General features: G+C 43.9%; 1 protein-coding gene across 4 annotated transcripts; it reads right to left on the reverse strand.

Moving 5' to 3' along the window:
* Positions 1-586: 586 nt before the first annotated feature.
* Positions 587-9,308, reverse strand: LOC113037156 (EH domain-binding protein 1-like). Of its 4 annotated transcripts, none has more exons than XM_026193908.1 (10): positions 7,905-9,308; positions 7,001-7,062; positions 6,828-6,923; positions 6,350-6,433; positions 6,148-6,240; positions 5,821-6,047; positions 5,372-5,565; positions 4,185-4,267; positions 2,016-3,307; positions 587-1,281 (listed from the first exon to the last, which is right to left on the reverse strand). In XM_026193908.1, the coding sequence occupies exons 1-10, from the start codon at positions 7,969-7,971 to the stop codon at positions 1,155-1,157; spliced, it is 2,325 nt and encodes a 774-aa protein (XP_026049693.1). In that variant the 5' UTR covers positions 7,972-9,308; the 3' UTR covers positions 587-1,154. The 4 variants fall into 4 exon arrangements, with proteins under 4 accessions (XP_026049693.1, XP_026049692.1, XP_026049694.1 ...); XM_026193907.1 differs by having other exon boundaries at positions 587-1,284; XM_026193909.1 differs by lacking the exon at positions 7,905-9,308 and adding an exon at positions 7,361-7,768 and having other exon boundaries at positions 587-1,284.
* Positions 9,309-20,598: the final 11,290 nt, after the last annotated feature.

Consider the following 20,598-nt stretch of genomic DNA (forward strand, 5'->3'; position numbering starts at 1 on the left):
CTGTTATTTATATAAAACTACACACAGCAGGCATCGTTGCTGCTTCTCTCGCTATCCTGGCTTGACCGTACATAAGACCAACAAACCCCTTGCTTTGGGGGAGTGTTGTTCTCGTGGCTCGGTGTGGGGGTGGCGGTGTTGAAAGTATATCGATCTCCAGGGCTGAGCTTTCGACTCAGGGGTAATGCTCTAAGCAAACAACGGCAGTGTGTTTTTAAATTCTTAGAATTTGACCAGCAGTGAATGTTTGAGTATTTGGGGGCAGAGAGGACAGAGAATACTCACTCGACCCCCAACTTTAAGTGTTTAAGTGTTTAAGTTTACACTTTCTCTTCAACGTGGATTTTGATGACTTATGTAACTAATGCATACTTCTGTGTCGCTCTGTTGTCACTGTGGTATTCCAACAAGCATTACCTAATAGTCCAAACTGCTTAAAATGACAACATCTATTCTATGTTGATGAGTGGATCACATGCACACACATCAAGCAGCTGGTTTATTGTTTGTATCAGATGGTCACAAAAATTATCCTGGAGAAAGCCTGTGGTAAAAATAAGCTTGAACTCAGGCAGCATCCGATGAAGATGAAGACAATAAAGCGGTCCACAGTCTAAGCCATAAGTGACACAGTGAGAGTCTGTGAAATGCCAAAGTGCTCATTAAGTATTATCAGCTTAATCTTCACTTGTCAATACAGCTTCTAATTAAACAGCAGGTCACACGGGATCTTCAGCAGGCAACAGAATGCTGTATAGACAAATAAGAAGGTCGCTGCGATGCTGCAGTGCCACCGTGTGGTTGATTTTGTCAAGTGAATTTCAAAAAGGAGTCTTTTTACTAGGAAAATCAATTTTTGGACATGTGTTCAGCAAAAAAAAAAAAAAAAGCCCCCAAACCATTTCTGATAATAAGTGCGGTGCAAGACCGAGCAGCTGAAAGCCTGTGTAACAACGGGGATTACAGGATTTAGCTTTATCTGAAACTACGGCCCTGAGTCTTATCAGATTATTCTGTGGATCTGCTTAAATGGCGTCTTTAGGAAACTGTGTCACAGATGAAGAGTCGGTCCAGCCTTATGTGTCCCTGTTTGCCTCATTAGTGGCAACTGGGCTCATGAGCATGTCGGAATAAGAAGCTTGTGCTGCAGTGACTCAGAGGTTCATCTGACTGAGGATGAGGCAGCAGTACAGCAGGACCCACCAGACCAAGAGCATTTCCAGCTCTGACAGGGTCACTCCACAAGAGGCTGCTGAAGGCTGAAGAAGGGATCCTTCGTCACTGCTGGAGACAAACGAAGGAGTGTGAGGTGAAGGTTCTGCACACACTGAAGCAAGCACATCGAAATCGGGAGTAGCAAAAACTACATTCAAATGCAGATATCTTTTTATAGTGTTTATCCAAACAGAAGCTTTAACGATATCATATCCATGTTAACTCTTTACCTTGTTTTCTACGGCTAGATTACAATAAATAGCATCCTGGGACTGGCTCATCAGACTTTAAGTTAACTTTAAGCAGCCCTGTGACTTAATAGAAATCCTAAAACACGCTCGAAAGTGAAGCATGTTTCATATTTCATATATAAAAACACTAATAACTCAAACTTCTCAGTGTGACGATACTGTTTAGCCAGGTAAGTGCTTTAGACATGAAGAGGGAGCCCCCCCCTTCATCAGTAGGTGGCACTATTGAACTGAAAAACAGCCTCTATAGAAATACTCCTCTGGGCCATGATCACACTGTGACTGAGCGCTTTCCAAACCAGGCTGCTGTTTGCACAAAGACCCTTTGACAGTAATGCGACAGTATTTACTCGCTTTATGCTGCAATACAAGAGACACAGCAAGTGAACAGCAGCTGTAAAAGGAAACGATGCTCATCATCTGTGTGGAAGTCGCGTTGTTCCAGACATTTAACGAACTTGTCTCTGTTACCAGTGTTATTACTGAGTCACAGTAAACTGGAAGTCTTGGCAAATGTGGTGAATTATGTTTCTGCTGATAAATGGTTACCTGGGTGACCGAGGGGTTGACCTGCAGGCAGGAGGCCAGACACCTCCGAGTGGGCGTGTTCTGGGACTCTCCTCCCCATCGTGCTCTGTCGTTGTTGTCGTCATCTCCTCTCCAGCTGCTGATTTAACTTCATCAGTGTCTCTCACTTTTTCTTCTTTACACTTCCTGCCACTTTCTTCTTCTGTGTCACTTCTGACTTCACAGGCAGCCTCATCAGTTATTATTTTTCCATTTACTTCACCCTTAAAACTTTCTGAATTTGTGCTTTTCTGGCTCTTCCCATCTTCTTTCATCACAGCAGCATCTTGGCTTTCATTCCCTACATCCTGCCCTCCCACCTGTCCACGTTTTTTGGAAAGCTCTGCATCTCTTCCGTCCTCGGTGTCTTCCTGCCAACGGGCCACTTCAACAGTTGCTTCCGCTGCATTGTCCTCTGTTTTGTCGACCCCATTCTTGAACATTTTTGCATTTTCCATCTTTTTCCCCCTTTCTTCCTCACAATAATCACCATCATCATTGCTCTGTCCTCTATTAGCCCGCTGCTCTTCATGCTCCTCTGTGCTTCTACTTTCACCCTCTGGCTTAAAGTCAAGCGCTGCTCCACCGTGTGTCATTTTGCTGAGATTTCTTTCATTTTTGTCAAAATCAAACTTCCTGTGCACCGCTGACTGGGCTGATTCAAGCTCAAAATCAGCCTTTTGTAAAAAGGAGCCTTCCTGATATTTGGATTCTTCTTTCATTTCCTCTGCTGTTTCCTCTTTGACCTTTGGTACTTGTCTTTTCAGCTGATTATATGGTTGAAACACATCTTTATTCAGCTCTAGGATGTAGCTATATGCATCCTCCTCATCTGAATCCAGCGATGGTAAGCTGTAGATTCCTTCCTCGGAGCTTAAAGAATAGCAGCTTTGTGCTCGTCGCTTGTCGTAGCCTTGATCCAGTCCACTGTCCAACCACAGCTGGACCTCCTGGCTGACTATGCCAGCATCCAGAGGACTGGGTGGCTGTAAAGTGCTTCGTGCACTGCCTTTCCTTTTTTTGTAATGTGAGTCTGAAGCAGTCCCAGCAGGCTGGTCGGAGGTAGCTGTTCCATTTGTGTGAAAGGACGGAGAGCGGGGACTTCCTGAAGATCTCCGAGACCAACGCTTCCACAGAAGCTGCTCGCTGCTCTTCTCCAAGCCTTTCAGCAACACCTGGACTTCTGGAACATCAGCGTCAGTCTCTTCAAAGCTGACTGACTCAAGTGATCCAAAACTGGGAATCTCGGGAACGTCAATATCTGGTGTGGGAGCCTGTAATATAAGCATGTCAGTGATAGCAGAACCAAAGAAATACTGCTAGCATGTAATAATGTCACACTATGAAGGTATTAGTAAGTGCTTATTTTGTCATTTATATCTCGTTAATCCTTCTCAGTACGTCATTTATGAACAGATATGTTTATCCATCTGTTACTGTAACAACAGACGTTACACAGAAGTCTGTAATTGTTCTGAAAATCAATGTTTTTACGTAAAAATCCCCTCAAAAACTATTTTACTCATTTGTACAATGATGTCACTTATTTTTTTAAAAAAACTATTACTAAACTACATTTTCTAAACAAAGACACCTTTAGATTCAGACTTTCAGGAGCACAGTAGGACTTTGCTACGTTAGACTCCATAATAAAGACTTTAACTGATCAAGCACACACATCCATACATATGCAATAATACTAAGTGCAATAATCCTTTCTGTCATCGTTGTATTTTTACTCAGTTGTATATAGTATTTGTATTTGTATTCTATTTTTATCTTATTGTATATTTATTTTATTTTATTCTACTGTATATAGTATTTTATTTTATTCTATTCTGTACAGCTGTGTACTGTATTTATTCTTATTGTATTCTAATTTTTGCCTCATAACTTTTGCACTGTCCACTTCCTGCTGTGACAAAACAAATTTCCCACGTGTGGGACTAATAAAGGTTATCTTATCTTATCTTATCTTATGAAACAGCGACGCTCTGCTTCACCTGTTCTGAGTCTCTGAGCTAAGATGACGGGCGGCCGGTGGCAGTTTCAAGAATAACTGAGTGATATAAATGCATTTATTTATTTCTTTTTTTATATCTACCTCGCTGTAGTGAGACTGTAGTGAAGGTGAACTTGTGCAGCACTAACCTCATCTATGCCTGAGTGACACTTTGGGAACATGGAGACGTAGGTGATGATGGACTGCTCGTCTGGCGAAGTGCACGTCACATCTGCAGGGAACGATTAAAAAAATCATAAAACACTTAAAAACATAAGCGTGTGTGTGTGTGTGTGTGTGTGTGTGTGTGCGTGTGTGCGTGTGCGTGCGCGTGTGCGTGTGCGCGTGTGTGTGTGCGTGTGCGTGTGCGTGTGTGCGTGCGCGCGTGTGTGTGTAAAACAAAGCTAGGGGCTTGTAAGAACATATAAATGGGCTGATTGGTGCGTTTCTACTCTCCTGTAGCCACATTCACACAATCACACAAGCACTGCCTTCTATGCTTTTAAGTGCTCACTAACATTCACACTGTGATGGATGCATCAGAGAGCAGCCAGCGGTGAGTATGTTGCCCAAGGATGCTTGGCATGCAGACAGTGGCAGCCAGGGACTGAACCACATATACCCTTTACTGCTTGGAAACATGCTGTATATGTACCACGTGGGCCCTCAAAATAATAACTTGCATATCGTGTGGCCCTGTGGAGGTGAAGGTTCCTGGTTTAGGGGATGGTTGGTTGAGTCAGGTCTGGGTTTATTTGAAATTTATGTTAACTAAATATTGCAAGAGGTTTAAAATGTGATATTTGTGGCTTTCTCTAGAGACAATGTGAGTCCACATGACTCTCATTTTATACATTTTTCATGTTCCTGAGTCAGGACGTTTTTCTGAACTCTTCAAATAAATAAATAGGTCCGTGGTTGGTTCTGTAAGTAAACTGGTTCAATAACAGTCCTGACTCAGGGCCATGCTGTTGTATAAGCAGGGCCCTTCATTCATAAGCGTAACACTGTGTACGTCATCTTCTTGCTGCAAGAATGGGGGCGTGACAGTGGGAGCTGTGGGGGCTGTCCTGTGCTGTCTGACAGCTTCCTGTATCCTGTTGATTTTTGCGCACCAGCTTGTGCCTTTTCTCCGTCCACTATACGCTCACCTCAGAGAAACATTCAATCATTTCCATTTGTCTTGTCAGCCCCCTGGGCTTGAATTTCATATATGCATTTATAGAAGACTTGCTCTCATGTTTACAGTTTGCTGTAAACTGAAAGGAAATCTCTCATCACTCTGGGCACATAATCAACGTGGTGATTTTTTCACCTAATATGAGAAATCTTTTACCTTCAGGCTCCAGCAGTGGCGGTACATCCAAGCTGTGATGGGCTATCATGAAAGCCTGCCGGATGTTTTCCACTGGATCTCGATGAAAGCTTTCCCTCAGGTCAACCATGACTGGGTTTATGGACTTAACCAAAGCAAGAAATGCCAAGCCGCTCCTCCAGCTCTTCCCAAAGTCCTTCACGTCCACCCCGTACCTGCAAAAAGTTTAAAATGCCATTTAATTAAATGACAAGTGTGAGCCATCATTCCAGCTCAATCTAAAACTATTCTGATTTCTAACAAGAAAGCTAATTTTGGGCTGATGTAGGGTTAAGATACGTTTACCACCTATTAGAGCTCAGAGGATAAAGTAACCTGCTGACATTTTGTTTCATTGTTTGAGTAGGAATATGTTTGGGCTCAGTGTTAATTACATGACTTTGTAAGTGTTTTGATCTTTTTATGCTCACTTTGATGTGCATCTTTGGACCCATTGCAGGAGCACCTTGATTGCTTTCCCATGATACTTTGCTTCCCTGCCAGCCTTCCTGCCTTTACTTGGCAGAGTGCTGCAAGAGTATGTGCCAGGGTCACTTGGCTGGGGTGAGAGGTCATTAGAGGATGGATAACTGCTCATTGACAAGGCGGAAAGGCTGGAAGACAAATGCTTCTGGAGGCCTCCCATCACCTCCTTTACCTGTGTAGGAGTAACACAGAGGTGTGAGTCGGTGATAAATGGCTGGGCAAGAAGTAAGATAATACATTAAGACATTTGACTCATAGATGATAAATCCAACCTGAAAGTGCAAGATGATGCTCCAAACAAGGTGAAGAACAACAGATGGTTTACCATCAGCAATTCCAGAAGCATCAATGCCAAGCAGCTTTACCTGGCAGATAACAAGGAAACATCGATCACAATCTTGTTATTCCTGATTTGAAATCATGTCATTCATACATGTCAGAGCAATGTCACTGAATCTACAAGGAAACACTCACATGTCTGTCATCCAGAAAGACCAAGGCCTTGGAAATGTTGTTCAGTCTGAAGATGCGATGAGAGGAAGACCTAAACCTATAAAGCTAACAAAGTTAGACGAGAAAAAACATCATCACTGTTCAGGGAAATGAGCTGGTTGATTTTATTGCTGTTAAGAAGACTGGTCCCATTTATATAGCAACCCTGAACAATGACGTTACAACCAACAGCTCAGCATGAAGACAGTAAACTGGGAGACACTGCTGGCTTGGCTTCGACTAAGCGTTAGGCTTGAGACTAATTAAACAAACAAAGGAAATGACATCAGCAGTAATTAAAACATTTCCTGTCTCTGGCCATGACAGCAAACTCTTTTTCACAGGAACTGTGCTCCAGCGTCTCCTGGTGAGTCTCTGCTTCCAGGACTCCTGCTACGCTTGCAGTGGCCAAATTTAAACAGGCTTTGGCTAAATCTTTCTTGAACAGCATGATTCTTACTAGTCTGCACCCAGACAGCTCCTCCAGCAGGCCCATGAGTATTTTGCCATCCTGAATGTCTGTGAACACGTCGTGCACTTCAATAGGAGGGTCCCGCTGGGGGGGAAAAGCATGACCCTCATTGATAAGCACATTTTTTTCAGAGTGATCTGATGAACTGATTTGTGCCTTACTCTCTGCAGAAACACATTCATCCACCTGGTGAAGGTTCTCTTCTGCACTGCTTTTCGTTCATCTGAGGAAGAGAAAACAGGGCCTTGGTACACCAATATTTAAATAAAACATGAAAATGGCATCAGCAGTGATCAGCATAACGTTAATGGAACGCAGTGTAATGGGAAATCGTTGGTGTTTTATTCGTATGGTTGTTATTGTGACAAATATTAGTAAATCGATTAGCTTTTAGCGCTCACTAGCCACCCTAAACATTGCAGTGGACTAAGTAACCTGTGCACACCCACAGCACTCTGGCAGGAGCGAGACACTGTGCCCCACTGGCCACAGAAGAAAGAATAATAGCCCCAGGCACTGACCTAGCCTCCCAAACATGATCCCAATCAGTATCCACAGGAGGCACCAGAATTATTCTGATCCACGAGGCCCCACCCTGCAAGCACAAGGACGCAAAAGATCCACGTCCAATGCCCTGGTGCTTTTAACTGCAGAACAACAAGTGACCTGTGTCTATGTCACGGCACATCAGAGCGGGATAGAGATTGGTAGGATATGACGCAGCTGGTTTTTAAAGTTGTGTCAGTGTTAATCTAAGAAGAATGCAGAATATTGAGGTATTTAGTAATTAAATGTCCATACTCTATTTTATAGATAGACAGTTTACATGAAACCCAACTGAACAGTGCTGGAGAAGGAACATTTTTATAATAATTAAAAATTTGATACTAAAACACTAAATGATTGGGCAATCGAATGACACGAAGCCAAGAATACCTACCTGGAAAATTCCCTAAGAATGCAGTCAAGGAAGCAGGAGAGCAATGATGGTCCTTTTTGTATTCTTTTCAAAGGTGGCCTGTATACACAGTTATTTAAGTAAAACCCACCAGGATGAGACTGTACCTTGAGATGTGTATTTATCATTGAGCTCGCTCGCTGAGTTTGTCTGTGAATCCCAGCTGTCCTGCATTCTCGTTTAGACTCTTGGCACATGATCCATTATGAAGATAAAAGTGAGAATAAGTCAAAATGTCAGCAATCAGAGGCACTCCACGGTTTCCTTAAACACTCATGTTGAAGTAAAGGCAAAAGAGAGGCGGTGTATCTTGCCCCAACACGCTGAAACCTCCCTCTGACGCGTTCTCCCACCACTCCCACAAGCACAGCGTGAACCCGACTGCAAGTCTGTGGTTTATGAAATCCTGTATGTAGTGGTGGTCACTCCATGTCCAGGGGTCTGTTTGCATGTAAGAACTCGCTGTGGTTTCTGTTTTCACGTATAAGGATGTCGTTCAGAAGATCTCATGGGTGAATGATTCATTAAAGTAAACACACATATTTCTTCATAGCTCACCTGGCTCAGGGTAAAGGTACGAGCAGAGGAAGCCAAGGTTCCTGTGATGTATTAATCAGTCAAAGAAAGAAAAACAGAAAATTACAAATCTTTTTAGAGAGATTTGACAAAGTGTTTGTCACGTTTGATAGCACTGGAATTTACCTCTAATATTTCCTGCAGCAATGTCTTTTATCTTGCAAAATTACTACATTCCAGAAACAGGTCGAGTCTCACAGGAAACATTCATTTCCAAAAATCCAAAACTAAGACAGAAACAATTAAAAATTAAGCTAAAAAATATTTATCACAGAAATACAAAACTATAATAACTTTGTTCAACAAGCGTTTAATTCTTTATAATCAAAAAATTGATCCGTTTTCTGGGACACCCTGGTGTTGTCTTTCACAGTGAAGATGATGTAAATATTGTGAATGTTGTTATTTGCATTTCATCTAAATATTGTAGCTGTTTCCTCGTGGGTACAACATGACGTGTTCTTTGTGCCCTCCACTGATTCCACTTTTTAATCATAGAAATAGTTTAGTTTTGGTTTGTTTAAGCTTTGTGGTTAAACACGTCCCACCCAGTAAAGTAACTGTGTTGATCCGTCCACAGACCTGACATCACACAGCATGTCTGACACAGTTGAGTCGCAGGTCTTTATACTCTCCTCTACAGGTGTGTCTGCAGGAGGGTTATGGGCTGAGGTCAGTAGTAATAAGGGGGCATTAGTCCAAGATGGCGGCCAACCAAACCGGTTTCGTGCGTGTGCGCGTTCAGGTGTGGAAACACACGGCGTCAGAGGGGTTATATGAGTTTATGTGTTTTTAACTGGGTTTTAATTTAATCAAACCATAGGGTTTTTTAATTAAACTATTTTTATCACTTAGGTGTGTCTCAACATTCAGTTATGCAGACATATGTCTTCTTAAAAGCAATTCTTTGTTTTGCAGGCGGAGTGGAAGCTGTTTTGGTTCACAGTGCACCTTAACAAAGAGGGGCTGCTTTTCATTTACATCGAGTCAAAAGTGTTGGTGTTTTAGTCACACTAATTTTGTGATTCTGACAATATCTCAGCTTGCAGTGATGCCAGCATTTTATTTTAAAAACGCCACAAATGGGAGTTTCTTCTGAATGGGTAATGTCAGCATGTTCACAAGCGTTTCATTTCATCAAACCACTAGTTTTAATTTAACTAGTTTTTATGCATCTACTGGGGTTTCTTTCCAGGGTTGATGCGATCGTTTTATTTAAAAATCGGGATCTCAGCCTGGGCGTCTATTGTCTCATGTAGTCTGGAAGATGAGTGGATGGTGGGGTGGGTGCAGTTTTCTCTGCGGTGGGGTCGGGTGGACTGTCCCGGGCTCTGTGGGGCCGGGCGGCGCTGCTGCACTGGGCCCTGGTCCGGATGGGCCTGGGCCCCCTTTCCCTGGCGGGTCGCGGAGTATGGGGGTGCCTACTGGGGTCAGCGGGGGAGCTGGCCCCAGGGAGGGGTCACTTGCCCCTCCCTTCCTTCCCTCCCCATCTCCAGCTGCCCCCCTCTTCCTGCTCCACCACAACCACCCACACATGCAGGGCCTTGGAGTAGGGGTATGTCACCAGGGTGGCAGAGGAGGCTACCCCCCCCCCCCCCCCTCTGTCCCCTTCTGGCTGCCTCTGCCTCAATTTTATCCCACAACTTAGACATTCACATTACTCACACTCTCATTACACATACAGTGGGGCAAAAAAGTATTTAGTCAGCCACCGATTGTGCAAGTTCCCCCACCTAAAATGATGACAGAGGTCAGTAATTTGCACCAGAGGTACACTTCAACTGTGAGAGACAGAATGTGAAAAAAAAATCCATGAATCCACATGGTAGGATTTGTAAAGAATTTATTCGTAAATCAGGGTGGAAAATAAGTATTTGGTCAATAACAAAAATACAACTCAATACTTTGTAACATAACCTTTGTTGGCAATAACAGAGGTCAAACGTTTACTATAGGTCTTTACCAGGTTTGCACACACAGTAGCTGGTATTTTGGCCCATTCCTCCATGCAGATCTTCTCGAGAGCAGTGATGTTTTGGGGCTGTCGCCGAGCAACACGGACTTTCAACTCCCGCCACAGATTTTCTATGGGGTTGAGGTCTGGAGACTGGCTAGGCCACTCCAGGACTTTCAAATGCTTCTTACGGAGCCACTCCTTTGTTGCCCGGGCGGTGTGTTTTGGATCATTGTCATGTTGGAAGACCCAGCCTCGTTTCATCTTCAAAGTTCTCACTGATGGAAGGAGGTTTTGGCTCAAAATCTCACGATACGTGGCCCCATTCATTCTGTCCTTAACACGGATCAGTCGTCCTGTCCCCTTGGCAGAAAAACAGCCCCATAGCATGATGTTTCCACCCCCATGCTTCACAGTAGGTATGGTGTTCTTGGGATGCAACTCAGTATTCTTCTTCCTCCAAACACGACGAGTTGAGTTTATACCAAAAAGTTCTACTTTGGTTTCATCTGACCACATGACATTCTCCCAATCCTCTGCTGTATCATCCATGTGCTCTCTGGCAAACTTCAGACGGGCCTGGACATGCACTGGCTTCAGCAGCGGAACACGTCTGGCACTGCGGGATTTGATTCCCTGCCGTTGTAGTGTGTTACTGATGGTGACCTTTGTTACTTTGGTCCCAGCTCTCTGCAGGTCATTCACCAGGTCCCCCCGTGTGGTTCTGGGATCTTTGCTCACCGTTCTCATGATCATTTTGACCCCACGGGATGAGATCTTGCGTGGAGCCCCAGATCGAGGGAGATTATCAGTGGTCTTGTATGTCTTCCATTTTCTGATGATTGCTCCCACAGTTGATTTTTTCACACCAAGCTGCTTGCCTATTGTAGATTCACTCTTCCCAGTCTGGTGCAGGTCTACAATACTTTTCCTGGTGTCCTTCGAGAGCTCTTTGGTCTTGGCCATGGCGGAGTTTGGAGTCTGACTGTTTGAGGCTGTGGACAGGTGTCTTTTATACAGATGATGAGTTCAAACAGGTGCCATTCATACAGGTAACGAGTGGGGGACAGAAAAGCTTCTTACAGAAGACGTTACAGGTCTGTGAGAGCCAGAGATTTTCCTTGTTTGAGGTGACCAAATACTTATTTTCCACCCTAATTTATGAATAAATTCTTTACAAATCCTACCATGTGGATTCATGGATTTTTTTTTTCACATTCTGTCTCTCACAGTTGAAGTGTACCTCTGGTGCAAATTACTGACCTCTGTCATCATTTTAAGTGGGGGAACTTGCACAATCGGTGGCTGACTAAACACTTTTTTGCCCCACTGTAGCTCCATGCCCTCCTGGGTTTTAATTGCACCTTAGAACACACATGCATCAACACTACAATGAGCGGGTGGAGGGAGGTTTGGAGTCTTCTCTCACCCCCGTTCTCTGCGACCTGCTGGAGCGGGGGGGCTAGGAGGAGGAGTTGGCCGTCCGACTGCGGTCTGGGGTGTGGGGCCTCCCTGCTGCTGCGGAGTCGGGGTGGCCTGCCTCCCCCCACCGCAGGGAAAAGGGTAACACCACCTGGGTCTGGGTGCAGTTCCCCCCTCCAGGGGCAAGGGCACCTAGACCCGGTTTGTAGAGTACGCTTGGGGAGTGTGATCGTGTGTACAGCGTCTCTTTATGTCTGTCTCCACGTTGGTTGAGTGTGGAGTAAGTGCATATGAGAGCATGAGGGTGGGAATGGATGTTTGTGTCTGTGTGTGCCTGTATTTCTGTGTCTATATGTCAGGTCGGGTATCAGACGCCACCTCTCTGGGGACATCTCAGGCCCTCCAAGGTTTGGAGGCCTATCTCCGCCCACCACCACTTCCCCTGCCGGTGGCGGCCTCCCTCAGACATCGGTGTGTTGGTGGTTCTTTGTGTCTGGGGGTGGGCGTCCGGGTACACACTGGCTCACTCCTTGGCGGCCGCTTATCGGGGCCTGGAGCCTGGGGCTCGCTCGGGCCACTTCGGAGGTGGGGTGCCCCCGGCCTCTCGGCCTGGGGCTCGGTCACTCAGGCACGGCTGGCTGCCGGCGGAGCTCACGGGCGCGTCACTGCAACTCCCCCTGGCTTCTGCTCCGCGGCTGCTGAGTGAGCCCTCATCTGGGACTCTCCTCAGCTCTTTCTGGGACAGTGGCGCGGCTGCCCCTCTGTTGGTCTTCCTTGGTCTCTTGTGTTCTGGGGGCCTCTGGATGTCTGGAGTTTTGATCTCCTCCATACCTGCTTCATGCCCTGGAGGACGGGGCTGTATTTAGTATTTACTGTCATATTCCCATATATCATTGTGATGTTGTTTATTCTATTACTCTTGTTCTCTTCTGCTTGCTTTCTTTTTTCTTTCTCAGCAGGTGATCCAGGTGATTGATATATGCATTTTTTTTTCTCTGCCCGTTCTGTTGGTTTTTGTCTTTTGCCCTTCTCCCCCGTCCCTCTTCTCAGCTGTTTCTCTTTCCCCCAGTCAAGTCTGTCCCGTATTCAGCAAATGAAAATAAAATGAACAATAAAAGGTGAATCAAATGGACCATTACGGCAAGGCTGGGATGGTCAATGTGGTAAAGTAAATCCGTTGGGCATCTTCCTTTGCCTTTAGACAACAATTCTGATGCAAAAGAGCCAAACGGAACAGAAAGAAAGAAAGAAAGAAAAAATCGGGATTTCGGAATGTTGAACTAAGAGTGAGACAAAGCCAGCTAGTTTTTAACACAGTAAATGGTCACAAATAACATTCAGCTCTTTAGAAGATAAACGCTGCAGTGATACTTCTAAAACCAGTCGCCCAGACCCGCTCCGTCTTTTCAATTCAATTCAATTCAATTCAATTTTATTTATATAGCGCCAAATCACAACATAAGTCGCCTCAAGGCGCTTCATAGATACAGAGAAAAACCCAACAATCATATGACCCCCTATGAGCAAGCACTTTGGCAACAGTGGGAAGGAAAAACTCCCTTTTAACAGGAAGAAACCTCCGGCAGAACCAGGCTCAGGGAGGGGCGGGGCCATCTGCTGTGATTGGTTGGGGTGAGAGAAGGAAGACAGGATAAAGACATGCTGTGGAAGAGAGATAGAGGTTAATAACAGATATGATTCAATGCAGAGAGGTCTGTTAACACTGAGTGAGCGAGAAAGGTGACTGGAAAGGAAAAACTCAATGCATCATGGGAATCCCCGGCAGCCTACATCTATTGCAGCATAACTAAGGGAGGATTCAGGGTCACCTGGTCCAGCCCTAACTATATGCTTTAGCAAAAAGGAAAGTTTGAAGCCTAATCTTGAAAGTAGAGATAGTGTCTGTCTCCTGAATCCAAACTGGAAGCTGGTTCCACAGAAGAGGGGCCTGAAAACTGAAGGCTCTGCCTCCCATTCTACTTTTAAATACTCTAGGAACAACAAGTAGGCCTGCAGAGCGAGAGCGAAGTGCTCTAATAGGGTGATATGGTACTACAAGGTCATTAAGATAAGATGGGGCCTGATTATTTAAGACCTTGTATGTGAGGAGCAGGATTTTGAATTCAATTCTGGATTTAACAGGAAGCCAAAACAGGAGAAATCTGCTCTCTCTTTCTAGTCCCTGTCAGGACTCTTGCTGCAGCATTTTGGATTAGCTGAAGGCTTTTCAGTGAGTTTTTAGGACTTCCTGATAATAATGAATTACAGTCGTCCAGCCTGGAAGTAATAAATGCATGAACTAGTTTTTCAGCATCACTCTGAGACAGGATATTTCTAACTTTAGAGATGATGCACAAATGGAAGAAAGCAGTCTTACATATGTGTTTAATATGTGCGTTGAAGGACATGTCCTGGTCAGAAATGACTCCAAGGTTCCTCACAGCGTTACTGGAGGCCAAGGTAATGCCATCCAGAGTAAGAATCTGGTTAGATACCATATTTCTAAGATTTTCAGGGCCGAGTACAATAACCTCAGTTTGATCTGAATTAAGAAGCAGAAAGTTAGCGGCCATCCAGGTCTTTATGTCTTTAAGACATTCCTGCAGTTTAACTCATTGGTGTGTGTTATCTGGTTCCATGGACAGATAGAGCTGGGTGTCATCTGCATAGCAGTGAAAATGTATGCTATGTCTTCTAATGATGCTGCCTAAGGGAAGCATGTATAATGTAAACAGAATTGGTCCTAGCACTGAACCCTGTGGAACTCCATAATTAACCTCAGTGTGTGAAGAGGACTCTCCATTTACATGCACAAACTGGAGTCTATTAGATAGATATGATACAAACCACTGCAGTGCAGTACCTGTAATACCTACAGCATGTTCTAATCGCTCTAATAGGATATTATGGTCGACAGTATCGAACGCTGCACTGAGGTCTAGCAGGACAAGCACAGAGATGAGTCCACTGTCAGAGGCCATAAGAAGATCATTTGTAACCTTCACTAAAGCTGTTTCTGTGCTGTGATGAGCTCTGAAACCTGACTGAAACTCTTCAAATAAACCTCTGCAGATGATCTGTTAGCTGTTTGACAACTACTCTTTCAAGGATGTTTGATATGAAAGGAAGGTTGGAGATTGGCCTATAATTAGCTAAGACTGCTGGGTCTAGAGATGCTTTTTGAGTAAAGGTTTAACTACAGCCAGCTTGAAGGCCTGTGGTACATAGCTGATTATTAGAGATAGGTTGATCATATTTAAGATCGAAGCATTAATTAATGGCAGGACTTCTTTGAGCAGTTTTGTAGGAATGGGGTCTAAAAGACACGTTGATGGTTTGGAGGAAGTAATTATTGAAGTTAACTCAGAAAGATCAATTAGAGAAAAAGAGTCTAACTTAACATCAATGGTACTAAGAGTAGCTGTAGATAATATTACATCTGTGGGATGATTACTGGTCATTTTTTCTCTAATGATAAAAATTTTATTTGTGAAGAAGTTCATGAAGTTATTACTAGTTAACGTTAAAGGGATGGTTGGCTCAAAAGAGCTCTGACTGTTTGTCAGCCTGGCTACAGAGCTGAAGAGAAACCTGGGGTTGTTCTTATTTTCTTCAATCAGTGATGAATAGTAAGATGTTCTGGCTTTGCGGAGGGTTAGGGTTCTTATAAAGCAGCAAACTATTTCTCCAGGCTAAATGATGATCCTCTAAATTTGTGACACGCCATTTCCTCTCCAGATTACGAGTCATCTGCTTTAGGCTACGTGTTTGAGAATTATACCACGGAGTCAGGTACTTCTGATTAGAGACCTTAGTTTTCACTGGAGCTACAGTATCCAGAGTCGTACGTAGTGAGGAGGTGAAATTATTAACAAGATAATCGACCTCTGTTGGAGCAGCGTTCAGATAGCTGCTCTGCTCTATGTTGGTACAGGGCATTGGAGATGATAACAGTGGGTGGATTATATTCTTAAACTTAGTTACAGTGCTTTCAGAAAGACATCTACTTTGATAAAGTCTACTCTCCACCGCTGTGTAATCAATTATTGTAAATGTAAATGTTATCAGGAAATGATCAGACAGGAGAGGGTTTTCAGGAAACACTGTTAAATGTTCAGTTTCTATGCCATATGTTAAAACAAGATCTAGAGTGTGATTAAAGCGGTGGGTGGGTTCTTTTACATTTTGAGAGAAACCAATTGAGTCTAATAACAGATTAAATGCCATGTTGAGGCTGTCATTCTTAGCATCTACATGGATGTTAAAATCACCCACAATAATTATTTTATCTGAGCTCAGAACTAAATTAGATATAAAGTCTGAGAAATCAGACAGAAACTCTGTGTAAGGCCCAGGTGGACGATAGATGATAACAAGTAAGACTGGTTTCTGAGTTTTACAGCTGGGGTGGACGAGGCTAAGCATCAGGCTTTCAAATGAATTAAAAGTCTGTCTTGGTCTTTCATTAATTAATAGGCTGGTGTGAAAAATTGCTGCCACACCTCCCCCTCGGCCTGTGCTTCGAGATTTCTGGTAGTTAGAATGACTCGGGGGTGTTGATTCATTTAAACTAACATAATCATCCTGCTGCAACCAGGTTTCTGTAAGGCAGAGTAAATCAATTTGTTGATCAATTATTAAGTCATGTACTAACAGAGACTTGGAGGAGAGAGACCTGATATTTAATAATCCACATTTCACTGTTTTACTCTTTGGTTCAGATGTGGATACTGTATTGTTCTTTCTTTGTGATTGTTTATGTTTAAGTTGTTTGTTGCTGGTTTTTAGTTTGTTTTTTGTCTGTTTGGAAGCTGACACAGTCTCTATGGAGATGGGTTTTTGGGGGGGTAGCAGGAGGAGAGAAGCTGCAGAGAGGCGTGTAAGACTGCAACTCTGCTTCCTGGTCCCAACTCTGGATAGTCATATTTTGGGGGGTTTAATAAATTTGTCCATATTTCTAGAAATGAGAGCTGCTCCATCCAAAGTGGGATGGATGCCGTCTCTCCTAACAAGACCAGGTTTCCTCCAGAAGGTTTGCCAATTATCTATGAAGCCCACATCGTTTCTGGGACACCACTCAGACAGCCAGCAATTTAAGGAGAACATGCGGCTAAACATGTCACTCCTGGTCTGATTGGGGAGGGGACCAGAGAAAACTACAGAGTCCGACATTGTTTTGGCAAAGTTGCACACCGATTCAATATTGATTTTAGTGACCTCCGATTGGCGTAACCGGGTGTCATTACTGCCGACGTGAATTATGATCTTACTGAATTTACGTTTACGCTTAGCCAGCAGTTTTAAATTTCCTTCAATGTCGCCTGCTCTGGCCCCTGGAAGACAATTGACTATGGTTGCCGGTGTCTCTAGCTTCACATGTCTGAGAACAGAATCACCAGTTACCAGAGTTTGACCCCCGGCGGGTGTGTCGCCGAGTGGGGAAAAACGGTTAGACACATGAACGGGTTGGTGGTGTACCTGGGGCTTCTGTTTAGGACTATGCTTCCTCCTCACCGTGACCCAGCCGCCCTCTTTCCCCAGCTGCTTGGGGTCTGCCGGGGAACAGCTAGCGGGGCTAATTGTTTGAATGTGTTCAGGATTACAAAAGCCCACCGCGGGTATCATTTAATTGTTGGGATTCCTTAGGAAAAGGTAAAAGCCGGCAGGTGTACCAGTCGAGCAAGGTCTCGCCTACTTTCTGAAGTAGCCAGCAACAGCGGTCCCTTAGGCCTATCTTGGCCAGTTACACCGGATCTCAGCAACTGCGTGCCCCACCCTCATTGTTTTAAACTTGCACAGCAAGGTGATGCCCTGCAGGTGTATCGCCCCCACCCAGACTTATAGGCACCCCATCTATTGTTTTTGGAAGCACCCGGTCCTATATGAAGCGCTCCTGAGAGCGTGAGACCCTTGCCATTTCGTGTCAGGACCAGCGCCGGTGCAGACCATTTTCTACCCACACAGAGCGTTCATGACCAGCCAGCGCTGCTTATGCATAAGAGAAAAGCGACAATACAACGAGGTTCTCTGCTCCAAGACGTCCGCGGTCCTTTCACACGGTAAGCATGTGTGTTATAGCCAGCGCTTCATAAATGTCTGTCTGGCAGCGCAGATTATTCAAACTGTTTTTAAAACGTGACTCATTTGTTGTCCAAAAAACATTTCATTTGCTAAGTTACTGATTTAAAAATATATTTTTTTGAATTTTTTGCTGGATGTCAAACATATGATAGACTCTTAAGTATATTATATAGCAAAATTCACAGTGGTATAACCATGTTAAATAAAAGATGCCCAAGTGTGCACCAATGCACTCTAATGCAAGCCTTTGAAACGTATGTTGATAAGTAATGAAGCGTACGTCTACCACTATAGTTGAAAAGAGTCTGTATCCACACTTTGTGGATCTGCTGATTTGTTTTTAATGTGGCACTTTTTTCACCAACTGCAGATGATGAAATCCTCTTTATTTGAGAAAGTGTCCCTAAACTGTGGCTACTCATAATTAGTGAGTTCCCTTTGCTTCAATGAAGATGTGTCTTTAAATCTACGATACCTTTCCTGTTTCCTGCCTATAAGTCTGGGGAGGGGGGGGTTATACACCTGCAGGGCATCACCTTGCTGTGCAAGTTTAAAACAATGAGGGTGGGGCACGCAGTTGCTCAGATCCGGTGTAACTGGCCAAGACAGGCCTAAGGGACCGCTGTTGCTGGCTACTGGTAGAAGGTTCCGCATCTTCCGGGCAAGGACAGAGAGACTCAAGAGGAGCTTCTATCCCCAAGCCATCCGTGCCCTAAACACACACACCCGCCCTCTCACATCATCTATAATTGACTGAGACAGGACTCTTCCAGACACTAAACCAAGGCACAATGTACATTTCAATTCCTTTAATTTTAAATATGTTTATATTGTCTATCCTGTAAAATAGTCGGATGTCTATTCATATTAATGTACAGAATTCACCTGCTTGTTGCTACTACTGCACATTCACCCAGTGTATATACTACATATATATAATGTTCTTCCTCTACACCCCCCCCCCCCCTCAATTTTTTTGCACATGTCGAGGAGCGTGTCAGGCTACATTTCACTGTGTGTTATACTTGTATAACTATGCATGTGACAAATAAAGAACCTTGAACCTTGAACCTTACTTCAGAAAGTAGGCGAGACCTTGCTCGACTGGTACACCTGCCGGCTTTTACCTTTTCCTAAGGAATCCCAACAATTAAATGATACCCACGGTGGGCTTTTGTAATCCTGAACACATTCAAACAATTAGCCAGCTGCTGAAAAGACGGAGCGGGTCTGGGCGACTGGTTTTAGAAGTATCACTGCAGCGTTTATTTTCTAAAGAGCTGAATGTTATTTGCGACCATCTGTTGTGTTAAAAACTACTCTGAAACCATGAAACCCCTTACAGGAGAAATGCCCGTTTGATCCGTTTTTAAATAAATAAAATGCTTGCATCGCTGCAAGGTGTGACATCCGAATCACAAAATGAGTGTGATTAAAACACGATTAGCTTGATAAGAGCGATACTGGTTGCTTTGGGGGGAAAGGTGACATGGTGTGCAACGTGTTTTAGAAGTAGCCCAATAGCATTTATTTTCTAAAGGACTGAATGTTATTTGTGACCATTTACTGTGTTAAAAACTAGCTGGCTTTGTCTCACTCTTAGTTCAACATTCTGAAATCCCGATTTTTAAATAAAACGATCGCATCAACCCTGGAAAGAAACCCCAGTAGATGCATAAAAACTAGTTAAATTAAAACTAGTGGTTTGATGAAATGAAATGGCATCACTGCAAGCTGAGATATTGTCAGAATCACAAAATTAGTGTGACTAAAACAACAACACTTTTGACTAGATGTAAATGAAAAGCAGCCCCTCTTTGTTAAGGTGCACTGTGAACCAAGCAGTGTTGGGGAGTAACGGAATACATGTACCGCCGTTACGTATTTAAAATACAAAATATGAGTAACTGTATTCCGTTACAGTTACCGTTTAAAAAGGTGGTATTCAGAATACAGTTACTTTGTTGAAATAAATGGATTACACTGCGGTACTTTCCTGTTTCATGTTGTCGCGGGTCAGGACTGTTTGGGTTTTGTTTGACAGCTACGTTCTGTTGTTCCAGGCGGCAGTGTTATGGTTGCCATGGTTACAGGGTGACGCTCTCTCTCTCTGTGTTTCCTGGGTGAGAGAGCGCCTTTTTGTTGTTGTTGTTGTTGTTGTGCTAAGCTAACAGGCAGAATGCTACAAGCATAGCTCTAAAGAATGTAGCATCATAGGCAGTGTAGTCCGTGCTGCAGGGAGAATGGACTGCCATACACGTTATGTGTCTGTGAGCGAGGAGGGAGAAAAAGGAAAGGTACGAGTTGTCATCGAGCAGAAACGGGAGCTGGAAGCATGTAAATATAATAATAACCACTGCAGCCAAACAGAGAGCCTGACGAGCCCAGCTGTAAATAAGCTATTTAGACTCGACTGTACACCGTGTTCCTGTTTTCCTCCGAAACAATAAGTTCCGTTGGAGCAGCCTTTTGAAGAAAATATAATCTGATCAAACATTATTCAGCTTTAAATATTGTTCAGCTTTAAAGTTACTGTGCAACTGCGTAATAAAAATGTGCTCACGACTTTGGCCTTGAGAGCGATAAGAAGCGATCGCCTCATCCTGCAGGTGCAAGATATCTGCAAGCGAAGAGACTAGAACACCCAAGGCCGATTTCCTTTTATGGAGTTGTTTTTCTGCTAATGCAGCACTTTCCTCACAACCCCCTCCTGTAAGTTTTAGAGAATATATACCCATCCTCACAGCAAATCTTCGGAATCTCCTGAT

This window comes from Astatotilapia calliptera, chromosome 15 (assembly GCF_900246225.1).
Source record: "Astatotilapia calliptera chromosome 15, fAstCal1.2, whole genome shotgun sequence".
Lineage (NCBI taxonomy): Eukaryota > Metazoa > Chordata > Actinopteri > Cichliformes > Cichlidae > Astatotilapia > Astatotilapia calliptera.

Bases quoted from the DNA above. Each gene is read 5' to 3' on its own strand.
- LOC113037156 (XM_026193907.1), bottom strand. From the start codon at position 7,971: ATGCAGGACAGCTGGGATTCACAGACAAACTCAGCGAGCGAGCTCAAT. The intron at 6,048-6,147 runs GTTGGATTTATC...ACTCCTACACAG, and splicing joins GCATCATCTTGCACTTTCAG to GTAAAGGAGGTGATGGGAGG. The intron at 1,285-2,015 runs GTAACCATTTAT...GTTTGTCTCCAG, and splicing joins TCAACCCCTCGGTCACCCAG to CAGTGACGAAGGATCCCTTC.